General features: G+C 47.7%; 1 protein-coding gene across 5 annotated transcripts; it reads left to right on the top strand.

Annotated features, from left to right (window-relative positions):
* Positions 1-8,477: 8,477 nt before the first annotated feature.
* BAMBI (BMP and activin membrane bound inhibitor) lies at positions 8,478-13,486 on the top strand. 5 transcript variants are annotated; one of them, XM_019933591.3, is made up of 4 exons: positions 8,487-8,942; positions 11,896-11,997; positions 12,093-12,380; positions 12,773-13,486. In XM_019933591.3, exons 3-4 carry the CDS (start codon positions 12,143-12,145, stop codon positions 13,189-13,191), a joined length of 657 nt encoding a protein of 218 aa, XP_019789150.2. In that variant the 5' UTR covers positions 8,487-8,942; positions 11,896-11,997; positions 12,093-12,142; the 3' UTR covers positions 13,192-13,486. The 5 variants fall into 5 exon arrangements, with proteins under 5 accessions (XP_019789146.2, XP_019789150.2, XP_019789148.2 ...); XM_019933589.3 differs by having other exon boundaries at positions 10,544-11,997; XM_019933590.3 differs by lacking the exon at positions 8,487-8,942 and adding an exon at positions 8,957-11,022.
* Positions 13,487-13,688: the final 202 nt, after the last annotated feature.

Genomic DNA, 13,688 nt, shown 5'->3' with positions numbered 1-13,688 from the left:
TTGAAAGCGTTTTGAGGACAGGAGGCCCTTCAGTAATCTTATTGATCATCCATAAAAAAGAGCGTGGTTCATGAGTAGCTCGTGGCAAGTACATCCGTAATCAGTCAGGGTTTTACTGGGAAATGCTTTCTTCTGACAGTGCGTTAAGCAGCATCAGACTTTTTTGAAAAATGCTGTTGAACTGGAGACGGGCGATCCAAGGGAGTCCTATGCTGAGGTGGAAGATTCTTGTCTTTCCCAGGACACCAGAGGCATGAATCATGGCTCCTGGGAGCAGCCCTATGTCTTGTGTAATGATAAGTTAGCCACCAAGTTGTCTCAGCTGATTCTTGGACTACCTACATTCATGGGAGGTAAACTCTGTTGGCAAGAGTCTTGCTGTGTTTAGAGAGACATCACCCTGCCAGCCTGGCTTGGCCGTGGCATCGTTTGTACCTCTGACCCTCAGCTCCAGGGAGAAGAGAATCCTAAAACCAGCGGGAAAGGCCTGAAGCAATCATCAGTGTATCCAGATGACTAAAAAATGGATCTGAATAAAGCCTTTGATTTTAAGGAAAATCATGTAACATTTCTATAGGGTTTCACACTTAAAACTTCATGAGATGGTCTCCTGTTCCTCTTGCAGGAATATCAGAGGCAGCTGGGCCACGCACCACTGCTGTCCCTTACGGGAAGGGGGAGGTGGGGCACGAAGGGGACAGTTCATTTCCCGGGATCACACACTGAATGATGGAGCCTAGGTACAAGTTCAGGTCTTCAGTCTCCTGGTTAGCGATGTTTCCTCATCTACAAAGTTACATCCTATCCACTGGAAATGCGCTCACTGGCATCTGCTTCTTAAAAATAAGACGCATTCAGGACCACACTGTGAAAGGCATCAAAGGGAATAAAGGAGTGATAAATGGGTTTTCTGGTCTTTCAGGGTTTATAAACCTCTTAAGGAGCCAGATGGAAAAGGAAAATTGAGTAACGATGAAAACAATGCTGCTTCTTTAGAGCCTGTCTTCATACTCCTGTGATTTTATGAGGAACAGCTAAGTGGTATGGGGTGGGGCAGAGCGGGTGGAACTCTAAGGAAGCAAGTGACTGCTTTGGCTTTTTGGTTGTAAAGTCGAAGGGTTTGGCTCACGTGTTACATACAGACTGGAAGGCACCTTGGCCTCCGGTATCCAAACTACATGTGTGGAGAAAGCCAGATGATTATTTACCCCAAATACCCATCTCTCTCAGGAAACTAATAAAAAAGCTCTTTTAGTTGCCGCAGTCAACTGAAAAGACAGGATATTCAAGATGGTTGTCTATTAAAAATAATCCAAGTTCAAAGTGGTTTTTCAGTCCTGGATTCTGGAAATGTTCTGAGTCTTTAGTCCACGTAAGATGGGCCACCTTCATTTGGTTACATTAGGTTTTTTAATTTTAAAATTTGGACGTTTTTCAACTTTCATTTCTTTAAATATTTTCTCTGAGCCCCTCTCCCGGAATTTCAATTACATGTGTGTTAGACCACTTGACAGTAGCCACAGGGGCACCGAGGCTCTGTTCTTTTTTCTTCTGGCTGTGCCGTGCAACACGCGGGATCCTCGTGCCCTGACAAGGGATCGAACCCATGCCCCCTGCAGTGGCAGTGCAGAGTCTTAACCACTGGACCGCCAGGGAAGTCCCTTAAGTTTATTTTTGATGAGGGAATTCCCTGGTGGTCCAGCGGTTAGGACTCAGTGCTTTCACTGCTGGGGCCCGGGTTCAGCCCCTGGTCAGGGAACTGAAATCCTGATGACAGCAAACACTCAAGTGATAAACTCACACTAAATTAAGAATTTAAAGGAATGATCTTAATTCCACTCACTAATACTTTTCTTATTAAAAAGGCGAGTTAATGATGAGGGGAAAGTTTCTCTTTATAGAAGTGTTCCAGTTAATAAATGAACATAAAATAATAGAATATCACGGTTTTGCATTCCCCACTGAAATAATGGATGTAGGCAATGATTATCTATAACTTCACATCACACAAATAGAGGCAAAGAGACAGAATGAACTTCTGAGAGAGGTACAATCATCATCTGGGAGGTAGTCTTACCAACTGAGTCTGAATCTGATGGAGACTTTTGATCTAACAACCAATTCACAGGAAATAATAGCAGGAAGGAGGAACGTGTTAAGTGACACCATGGAGATGCAATCAGCAAACTTTAGACCACAGAAAACCCTATAGGATAAATGATCTGATTGTTTCCATAAGTAACCAGCAGAGCAAAAAGAAAAGACAGAAGGGAGGTGGAACCGATAAATGTAAAGAGTCATAAGGACGTATCAGTCAATTACAACGTGTGAATCTTTATTTCAAGCCTAATTCTAACAACAACAAAAAATAAAGATAAAAAATAAAAAGGCGAGTTAAATGATAACCTTGTTTTTATGTGTGTATCATATATATGCCATGTATATATATATATAAATGCCTTATGGTGCTGGCCTGCCCACACTTTCCGGTCTTCCTGGTCCACTACCTTGATGACGGGCAGCAGTCGTGTTTTATATCAGCCAGGACCCTGCCCTAGCTGATCGGACCAAAAACTGAGCATTTTGAGATGATCTCTCCCTAAGCTGAACAGCAACCTGTGTAACAGGGGCTTATGATTGTATAAAAGCAAGCAGAAGTTATGAAGAGCAAAAACTAGAAGTAGGGAAAGTGTGCCAGCTGTTTGGTAGAGAGGTGAGAAGCAAAGAGAACCCTGGGAAAATGAGACCCAAGTGTTCTAGTTTCCGGTTTCAGGGATACTGGCTTCTCGGGAAGATAAGTAATGCTTGTAAGTTACCAACTGGCTGTATCCTGACAATAAGGCTATTGTATCCTCCCAAGAAACCCCTCCTAAATTAAGTCATCTCAAGTGGGTCTCTCATTCTTTTAATTAAACAAGTTTGACTGAGCTATAAATGTGCATATTTTAAATGATATCTTTGAAATGATAGGCTGAAAATATAGGTAAGTGACACCAAACTATGAATGGGCCAGTGAAGGGTTACTTGTGTTTAAACAAATTCACAGCAGAATAAGAGCTTATGTGTTAGGTGACCAAATGGAACAAAGGAAGATTATCGAATATGGGGGAAAATGCACTGTAAGTTCTTCCCTTAATATCAAGGATAAAAACAAGAATTGTTCAGTGATGATCTCAGTGCCACCCTGCAGCTCTGTTCATGACTTCTGCCCACAGGAAACATTTCACTGAAATGCATTAAATGTTAGAAGATATGCTCATTTGGATGGCATTTCATTTCATGGGTTGAACACATACATCAAATTTCATGTGCATCTTGATACTTTGTAAACGGCAAAACAAATACTGTATAGCTAATTATTTCCTCAGACACTGTTGCGAAATAAAAACAGAGGCAGGGACAGAAACATGATGGCAAATACCAGTAATTACAAAGTTCCACTGCAAAGACCTCATTCTGTTCTGTTAATGAGATTTCAGTTTGGAAGATCCAGTGTTAGAATAGAATGGAATGAGGAGCAGTCGTTACAGCAGTCCCCCCTTTTCTGCAATTCTGATATCCGAGGTTTCAGTTACCTGATGAATTGTCCAAAAATATTAAATGGAAAATTCCAGAAATAAACAATTCATGAGTTTTACATCGCATGCCATTCTGAGCAGTGTGCTGAAATCTCGTGGTGTCCAGCGCCGTCCCGCCCGGGATGTGAATCATCCCCTGTTCCCTGCGTCCTATCCCTTAGTTACTTAGTAGCCCTCTCAGTTATCAGATGGGCTGTTGCGGCCGCAGTGTTGTGTTCAAGTGACCCTTATTTTACTTAATAACGGCCCCAAAGGGCAACAAGAGGGATGCTGGCAATTCGGATATTCTCTTACTGTGCCTAAATTATACATTAAAGCTTTTTGTAGGTATGTATGAATAGGAAGAAAACCCATAGAATATATTGGGTTTAGTGCTATCTGAGGTTTCGGGCATTCACTGAAGGTCTTGGAACATAGACCCCCCGGGTAAGCCTGGATAAAGGTGGAGCAGTGGGAACACAGGCCGGTTTTGGGCGGTGGGCCAGGATGCAAGGTTTCAGCCAACGTCAAGCGAGAGCCTAAATGTTTGATTGTCTAATGAAAATATCAGAGCTTTTAATTTTAATGGTTTGTACATGAACATTAGAAAAAAAATCCAAAAAAAGACAAGTATTGCCAGCTAAGGAGAGAGAACGCCAAATACTGTCCGTTGCTTGAACCTGAACAGCATTCTGGGTCAAGGATGTTCCGTTAAGCAGGAGTTTAAGGTAATTTCTCTGCTTTAAAAGATTAATTTACCATTTTAGTTAAAAGAACAAAAGGAATCGACCTCGTTATTTGACATCAGATAGGCAGAACTAGCAGAAATTACTGAATAATTTCTAAAAGTTCTACTGGCTTAATAGGAGATTACATTCACATAAGTCAATAGAACCAAGGCTATATCAGGGATCACACAGAATATATTTGATACTATTTGATTATAAATAATGTCCATTGTTAAGTTCATGGTGTTCTTTTACTCCGTTTCTTACTGTATTCTAAAGTTAGTTGCTTTAAAAATTCTCAACACAACAGATACTCTGTGGTATTTGTAAAACTCGATAGCATTTTTGCTAGTCTGTAGGAGGATGGGCATTTGGGAATGTGGGCTTCAGTCTTCCCCTTTTTTTCTAGGTCCTATCACACTGTGTCCTGGACTCTGCACTCTGTCCTTTATCTCCTTTTCCATTTTGGAGGAAAAAAGAAAAGAAAAAACTTCACTAGACACTCATTCCTTTGGGCTGGGCTAATCTCTCACCTTTGACCATATTCCAAAGAAAGTAAATTTTAGCTCTGCACTCCTAACTCCTGAGAACAAATGACTTTAAAAAAACAAAAACAAAAAACAGAACTGCTCCTGGGAATTCAAAGTGTTATCTAACCTCTGTGGATTGTTGGTTGGTAGAAGATTTGTATAACAGGAAGAAATGTTAGAGTCTATCTCTAGACTGCAATAGTTTGTATGCTAGCCGGGAACTTGAACACAACTGCTTCTGAACAAAATGTACCGAGTTATTTTTCATCTGTATCGTGGAGAGAGGAATTGCTGAAATGGTGTATCACATATAATTTGGGGGAACAATGGCATTATTTGGGTAAGCAGAGATTGCTAGAGTATTTGCAGCTTTGTTAACAAAATGGCTTGGGACGTAAAAACCCTTGAGGTATTTGTTTTCCTATTTATAAGAAAAATAAAATTTAGAGTTTTTCTGTGTATAGGACAACCATGAAAATGCATCATAGTGGCATGTTGTGATTATATAGTATATATATGTTCGTATATATCATATCTAGAACACTGTTCAAAGGTAATAAAATAAAACTCTTACAATGTTTAATTATTTCGGGTTTTAGGTCCAAAATCAGCTTTCTGTTCTTGGGTATAGATAGCTGGTTCCCAGCTTACATTTTCACAATTTCCTTCATAAGAGTAAAAAGAAATTGTCCATTGATTTCATTTGTTGATTTAAATTAAAAAAAAACTCCCACTAGATATTACTATTTTCCCCTTATCAACCTACCTGTGGGAAAGTAATAAGCAAATTACATACAAAACACAAGTAAAATTCTGTAGAGAAGCAATTTTCCTTGAGCCTTAAATTGAATTAAAATGGTTGCTTATTCTTTCAACTATTGATACGGCCTCATAGTTGACATATTATCCCTAAACAAATTTTGATTTTCCATATTGATTCAAACACTCTTGTTCATTTAGTTGAAAAGTCCATGTCTGCTCCAAAACCCTTAGATAAAGTGCGGACTTGTTTCTCGTAAAAGGAATTTTTAGCCATTTAAAAAGCCTGCCCATTAAACTAATAATGAAAATAAAAGAGGCAGAATCACTGTCTGATCATGATGTTCTTATTCTGAATTGTATTTGGAACAAAAAAAGTACACATCCTGGAATAACAGCAACTGATGTTAATTCAGTAAAAGGTAAGTATCAGAGCATGAACCCTTCGGGTTGAAAGTAAAAGAACCTTAAGTAACGAGAGGACCTTATCGAGGAGCCTGAGTTAACCCTGACGTGGAATTTAAGGACCGGAAGTTAGGCCAAGGACTGGGAATCCATCTGGACTTACGTCTTTGCCACCCTGCACATCTCTGTCCGTTTTCTCTTGCTTTGCAGACAGGTGGACTCTGAATTTGTTTGTCTCTCGTGAAGTGACCTCTAGAGACTGACCAGCACCTCAGTCTAAAGACCCCGAAGAGAGAACCTAATTGGTCCAACTGGGGTCGTGTGACTAGTTATGGCCAGAGGGGCACAGTGCCCTAGGGGACGTGCCTAGGGGACGAAAGGGGACGTTCTCTGAAGGGGGCTGGGAAGGCATTCAAAGTGTTTACTACAATACGACTTTCATCAGCGCATCCCCCAGACCCTCTTCCATTAAACAGGCATTTTTATCTGCATCACAGGTAGATATGGTTATTTTCTGGGGCATCTCTGCCCACTCCTTGCTTCACATCTATGCTCCAGCAACAAAGAATTGCTTGTAGTCCCAACTACCCATCTTCTACTTACCACCCATATGCCCCCTTGCGATCAATGAATTTCACGCCTAAGTTCCTGTGGTCCTCTGTGCTTGTAATGGTCCCCTCCCAATCCTTTCATTCTTTAGGCGTCATGGCAGATGTCACTGCTTGCAGCAGACCTTCTGGACTTGTTTCCCTTCCTGGGCTAGTTATCGCTGCTGTCTTTACGCATCATAACTGTGCACATCATCTCCATCATCCCTTGTTTGTGATTTACCATGTAGGTTCTGGCATCTTTTGGACCCCGCAAGCTGTGAGCCTGGCCTACAGTGGGCGCTCCAAAATAGTTGAATGAATATGCTCGAAAAGTTTCCTGTTGGCTAATAATGGACTCTCTAGAGTTAAAAGAGAGTGTGTCATTACAGGACAAGTATTGTCTGCATAAACCCCTTAGAGCTGTTAACTTGTCAAATACTCACATGTCAGGAAGTACCAACCAAACCTCCCCTCGGGACCTGCTGGGCAGCCCCCCACTTAAGAAACGCCCGCTGCTGCTGCTTACCTGGTGCCCTAACCAGTTTAACTGCCTCTTAAAACTTCTGCTGGGCTGGCGCTCCTCTCCTTTTAGACGCAATTTTGATCCAGTGAGGTAATGCGCAGAACATCAGTTTATGAAATTATTTTATTTTTTCTGCATATACACGTTATTTTTCAAAGGCAATTTCATTAACTACATCCTGCAGCTCTGTGGACTTACAACATTAATTTACAAGGTTGGCCTTGATTTTCAGTCGAGACATATGTATGTATGTGTGTGTGTATATATATACACACAAAAAAATATATGTATACAAAAAATATAGAGGGAGAGAGATAGTTTTCTTCTTAGTCTTAATTTCTGCACTCTTTAGTCCTCAAGGGTTTGACTGCTTCTCCTGCCTTAGCGTTAAATGCGCCTTTCCCCCTCGCCCCACCCCTTGACATTTTATCAGGTAGCAAAAAGCTGGCTGATCCTAAAAGGAAATTTTGCAAATGGTTGACTTTTGTTAACCCCAGGTTTGGGAGGGAGGGGAGAAAAGAGCTTCCCTCAGATAAGAGTTTTAAACTGAATTTCCTCTCCACAAAAATAGAAAAACAACAGCAACCCTCCCAGGACCGCCTTTGGGCACTTTGTGGCGGGCAACCCCCCAAGTCCTAGTAAGTGAATTAGCATCTCAGAAGGGCGCTCCCCGCGGGGCTGGCACTGATCAGGGTCAGCCGGTGTGTTTGCCGGCGACTGTTCGGGGGGGTGGTTAATTGAGTGTCAGTCTCGGCCAGTGTCGTCTCGCTGGCGCCGGGCGCTTTTGGATTTGCTAATTCTCGTTAAGTGTCTGTGGCCGGCTACTCGTCCCGTCTACCCGGGAGAACTCGGCGGCCCCTGCAGATCGACAGCCTGTCTGGGCCTTATTGATCACTCGGCAGGGCGGACGCGCGGAAGGGGCGGGGGGAGGGCTGAACGCGCCCCCTTCCCGCCCGGACGCCCTCCCCGGGCGCGCGCCGGCCCGCAGGGCCCACGCCGGGGGCCGCCCCCGCTCCCCCGAGCTCCCGAGGCGCGCCGCGCGACGGGAGGGCTCCGAAGGCGGCCGCGCGGGTCACTCGCGAGTTTCGGGGAACGACAAGGAAGCCACGCGCTGGCGCACGCCGGCCCGAGGCAGCGCAGTGAGGGTCACGGAGGCGGGGGCCCGAGGAATGGCCTGAGGCCCGGCTCAACCAGCCGCTCCCGAAGGTCACGGGCGCGCGGCCTCCGCGAGGGGGAGCGCGGGAGACGGCCGGCGCCCTCCGCAGCCCAGACGCCGGCGCCGCTCGGAGCCGCGGGGCAGCGCCCTCAGCCCGCGCCCGGCCCCGCCCCCTGGCTGCGGGAGGAGCGGCTGGAGCCTGGCGGCCAATCGGACGGCGCCGGCGCGGCCGGGGCGGGGCGGCGCCGGCCGGCTCCCAGCGCGGGGCGCTATTTACGGCGAGGAGCCGGCCTGATCCGGGCGGGTGTAGGCGGCAGCTCGCGGCGGGCGGTGTCTGCGCGCTCCGGCGCTCGCGCCTTCGCCGAGTGGCCGGCCGAACGCGGGGAACGGAGCCGGGCGCCCACTCCGACCGCCGCGCCGAGCGGGCGGAGTGGAGGAGCGCGCCTTGCGGAGTCGGACCCTGCCCCGCGCGCCCTCCAGCCGCGCTCCATGCTCCGGCCGCGGCCCGGCCCCGCGCCCCGGGCAGCACCCATGCCCTGCACGCGCCGGGAGCCGTAGGCTGCAGCTGCGCCGCGGCTCCGGGAGCCGGCGGGGGCGCCGCGGCCGTGGGGGGCGTCCATGGATCGTCACTCCAGCTACATCTTCATCTGGCTGCAGCTCGAACTCTGCGCCATGGCCGTGCTGCTCACCAAAGGTGGGTGCCCGCCGGCCAGCCGGCTGGGCGCGCGCTCGCCGGGGAGGGCCGCGGGGTCCCGGGGCGCCCGCCGCCAGGGCTTTGTTAGCGGCGGGAGAGGTGGCCTCCCTCGCGGGGCCCGCAGGTCGCGACAAGTTGCCCGTCCTTAGAAGTCGCGGCGGTGGCTTCGCGGCCGCCCCGGGGTGTCCCGGGCCCGACGCGCGGAGATGGAGTGACAGCCTGCGGGCGAGTGGTTGTCAGTGTTTGTACAGGTCGGCCCGTCGTGAACTTCCGATCGCTGCAGCCGGGGAGCGGGGCCCGAGTGTGGGGCGGAGGCGGCCGGGAGGGACGGCGGACCCCGCCCCCGTCGCCCAGTGCCCGCGTGTGCGCGTCTCCGTCGTGAGTGTGTGTCTCGGTGGTCTGCGCGGCTCTGTATTTGAGTGTGTCTCTGCTGCGAGTGCGTGTCTGTATTGCAGTGTCTCTGTCCGTGAGTGTGTGTGTGTCTTCGAGCGAGGGTGCTTGTGAGCCCGCGAGCGTGTGTGCCGTCCGAGGGGTGTGCGTGTGTGCAGGAGTGTGGGCTGTGTTGCTTCTCAGGGGTTGGGAAGTGGGGGCTCTGTCAGCGGTCGTGTTTCCCACTCACCTCATATTTTATAAACGCTACTCAAAAAAAAAAAAAAAAAAAAGCAGCGGTCAGTTTCTTTTTTTCCCTGCAGGCTTTCGCCGTTTAGGTCGAAATAACCCAAACAACTGCCTCTGGGTTTCAAGGTCCCCCAGCCTCCCTCGCCAGGAACTCTCCCTGCTGTTTGCTCTGCGAACAGATACTTTTTTAGAAAATAGGAAGCATTTTTAGCTTTCTCCACCCCGCATCCCACGCCCCCTTTCCTCTAATTGCCATGTAGCAGGCATGAGGTTGAAGGATACGCCAGGCCAGCGAGGATGATGTGCTGCAGTATTTATTTACTTTGCAAGGAAGGCTGTAATCAACCCTAAATAACAGCCCTCGCGGGGTGCAGAGGGGAGCCTCCTGGCCCTATCAAAGGCCGGCCGAACGGGGCCGGACTGCGGCTGACATAAGTCGCAGATACCGAAACTATGTGCCTGATAATGATATAATTAGGGGATCAGAGGTTTCTGACTGCTGCGGACTTCAAACGCTTTGGAAGAAGCCCGCAGTCTCTCCTGTAGCCGTCCGGACTGAAGCAGACATTTTTGTTTAATCACCACATACAGTAACTAGAAAGGGGGGCAGACAGAAGAGCATTGTTCCCTGTTTCAAAATACCAGTCCCCTCCTGGCCTTCCACGTGCCACAGGAAGAAACTTTATGAAACGGCAGAAATAGAGTTTTAATACAGTAACACAAAAGTCCATTCAACTTGCTCCAATGTGGCTCCAATTAAAAAAAAAAAAGTTGTTAGAGCTTTCCTAGTTACCTGTCAAGATTTTATTAGACTGTTTTAGGTCACTGAAAATACAGTCTTTCAAACAGGCTCTCGTAAACACTGAGGCAGCCTTCTACTTGTGTTCAGCTTCTTTTCTGCATGAGATCTGAAGTGACTGGGATCAAAACTGACTTTTAATCTGGTTTATGTCTACTTTCAATCTGTCTGTGGAAATTGTCAGACTTAGGGATCTGCAGTCATCACCACTGAAGACCAGTGAGCTTTATGCGAAAGAGCAAGAAGCTTGGAAAGAGGAGTAAAGAGCTTCTGCGAAGCAGGCTTCTGACCGGAAGGTCCTGCTTACTGGAGAAGGGACCTGGGCCCAGACCAGGACGCAGCAGGACAGGACAGGAGCAAGACCTCCGGCTTTGCGGGGTGGCACCCAGGTTGCCAAAGATCTGTGTTTACGTGGCTGCATTTTTAGACCTGAAGCATTAGCAGATGCCGGTGCAGGCTGAGCGCTCGGTCCGGTGGCCTGGAATTTGGACAGATAGTTAAATGAGACCTCTTACTCGGGCACTCGCGGGAGGAGGGAGGAAGAAAGGCGAGGCTGGGAAGAGGTTTGCAAAGCGGCAGTGCCCCGTGTCGGTGTTGGTGTTCAATTTCAGGGCGGCGGTTTCTGTAACCAGGCCGAACTTCAGAGGAGGAAGCTGGGGAGAGGTGTGTACCCGAGTTCAGTTCACAGCAGCTTCAGCCGTGGCAGGTGACAGTGGCCGCGGTCCACCGGGTCAGATAGCGTGTGAGCGAGCGCTCCCAGAGCCAGATAATTTCAACGAGAAGTTGACGTGGAAGCCTCAGATCTTGCGCTGTGACTTGCAACTCCCAAACTAAGTTTTATAAAGGAAACTTTTAATCACTTCCCATAGAAAAATTTGAGGTTTCCTTAAGGATTTTTCATTCAACCAGCAGAGGTTTTTCTGTTTCAGTGTTTCCCCTTTTAGATCCCATGTTGAATTACATAAAACTGGGGAGTTTTACCCCCAGTTTTACCCCCTCCTCCCTGCTCCCAGTTTTATGACTTTCCATTTGGGCTGAAAGAAACTGACTTTGGCAAGCAAACCACTAATTGTAAAGTGCCTAGTTCCTGTTTTACAGCATACTGGCTAAAAGCTCCCCTGCATGCAGAGATCTTTATAGGCAAAGTTTGCCTTTTCTAGAGAGGTTGCAAATAGCTACCCAGTTTCATAGTTTTCAGCCCCCCCGACCGGAGCAACTTCTAGATTGCTGTGTTTCTGGTTAGTAGCTTTACGAGATGTTAGCTAAGGCTCTTGCGTCTCGGTGCAGCCCTTTGAGGTAGTAACCGACTCAGCAGCTGCAATGGAATACGTACACTGACAGAATCTCAAAGCGTAGCGTTTCACGTTGTACGGTCACGTAGGATTAACTGAGTAAATAATGTAATTTACCTTTTACGGTGGGAGAAATTATGGGGGTGATTATTTTGCTTCAGAAACAAAAGTGTTATTTTTCATTATCCGCTAACTTATCCTAAATTGAACTTTTCTCTGCTACGTGGATTAATACATTTCTAAGATGATATTTCCCTGGCTTGGGATCCAAGCACCGGCTTGCACAAAGGGCTTTCCCCGTCCACGCGGACTGCCCTTCGAAGCCCTCAGCTGAATATTCTCTAAAGTGAGTGTCTTTGAGATCGGGGGTTGAGCAGTTGCTTACGTGGATGCCTTATCTGGTCTCTGAAGCCGTCTGATGCAGTTTCCCCTTGTTTGCAGGTGAAATCAGATGCTACTGCGATGCCGCCCACTGCGTGGCTACTGGTTACATGTGTAAATCGGAGCTGAGCGCCTGCTTCTCCAAACTTCTTGATCCTCAGAACACAAATTCCCCTCTCACGCACGGCTGCCTGGACTCTCTCGCAAGCACAGCAGATGTCTGCCAAGCCAGACAGGCCCACAACCGCTCTGGCGGCGCTGCGCCCACGCTGGGGTGCTGCCACGAGGACATGTGCAATTACAGGGGGCTGCAGGACGTCCTCGCCCCGCCCAAGGGGGAGGCCTCAGGTAGGGAGAAGCCCTCTGACCGAGCCCTTGCCTGGTCTCTACTGACTTTGTTGTTAATGTAATCGGGGATAGCAGAGGGAGAAGCACAGCTGGGTGCAAGGGGCATCTCTACTGGGTAGCTTTCGTGTCCGCGTGAGCGTTAGATGTCTGTCTGCGTAATAGGTTTTGCCTGTTTTTCCAACATTTTGAAGCCACTAAGAGACCATTACTAATCAGTAATGACAGTTCGAAAACAAGTGTTTTTGGAAGCTTCTCTGCCACACTGGCAGCATTTCTGTTCTAAATATTGATTGAATTGTAAGCTTCTCTTTAATGGGGTACCACGTTGAAAACGGAGGGGTGCCCGCAAACGTCTCCAGGAGGGCTTGATCGTTTTGCTTGTGTTCCTTTAGGACAAGGGAACAGGTATCAGCATGGTGGGAGCAGAAACCTCATCACCAAGGTGCAGGAGCTGACGTCCTCCAAAGAGCTGTGGTTCCGGGCGGCGGTGATCGCCGTTCCCATCGCCGGGGGGCTGATCCTAGTGTTGCTGATTATGTTGGCCCTGAGGATGCTGCGGAGCGAGAGCAAGAGGCTGCAGGACCAGCGGCAGCAGATGCTGTCGCGTTTGCACTACAGCTTTCACGGACACCACTCCAAAAAGGGGCAGGTGGCAAAGCTAGACTTGGAGTGCATGGTGCCCGTGACCGGCCATGAGAACTGCTGTCTGACCTGCGACAAGACGAGACAGGCTGACCTCAGCCACGACCGGATCCTGTCGCTCGTGCACTGGGGCATGTACAGTGGGCACGGGAAGCTGGAGTTCGTATGACGGGGTCTCACGGAACTGGACCTCTGGGGCCCTTTGAGTTCTGCTGGCCGGGAGCACTTTATCTGAAGAAAAACAAACTCGCGTCATGACCTTCGAGAGATAGAATGACCTCTGCAAACAGAATCTTGGATATTTCTTCTGAAGGATTATTTGCACAGACTTAAATACAGTCAAAATGTATTATTTGCTTTAAAAGTATGAAAAGCAAAGAGAAGACTCTGTACACTGTTACCAGGGTTATTTGCATCCAGAGGGAGCTGGAATCGAGTACCTAAATAAAAGAACGTGTGCTCTGTGTAAGCTCCTACATCCTGATTTATCATAGAGGTTAAAAAAAAATATATATATATATATATATATATATATATATATATATTTTTTTTTTTGGTCTGAAATTTTGCGGTGTCGTCATAAATTAAAAACTAAGCAGGAAGGGTAAGGAACTACGTATTAATGATACAGATGAAGGCCCGTCATCGCCCAGAGTAGGTCTCAAC

Source organism: Tursiops truncatus, chromosome 2, assembly GCF_011762595.2.
Source record: "Tursiops truncatus isolate mTurTru1 chromosome 2, mTurTru1.mat.Y, whole genome shotgun sequence".
Classification (NCBI taxonomy): Eukaryota; Metazoa; Chordata; class Mammalia; order Artiodactyla; family Delphinidae; genus Tursiops; species Tursiops truncatus.
This window is presented reverse-complemented; position numbering and strand designations above follow the sequence as displayed.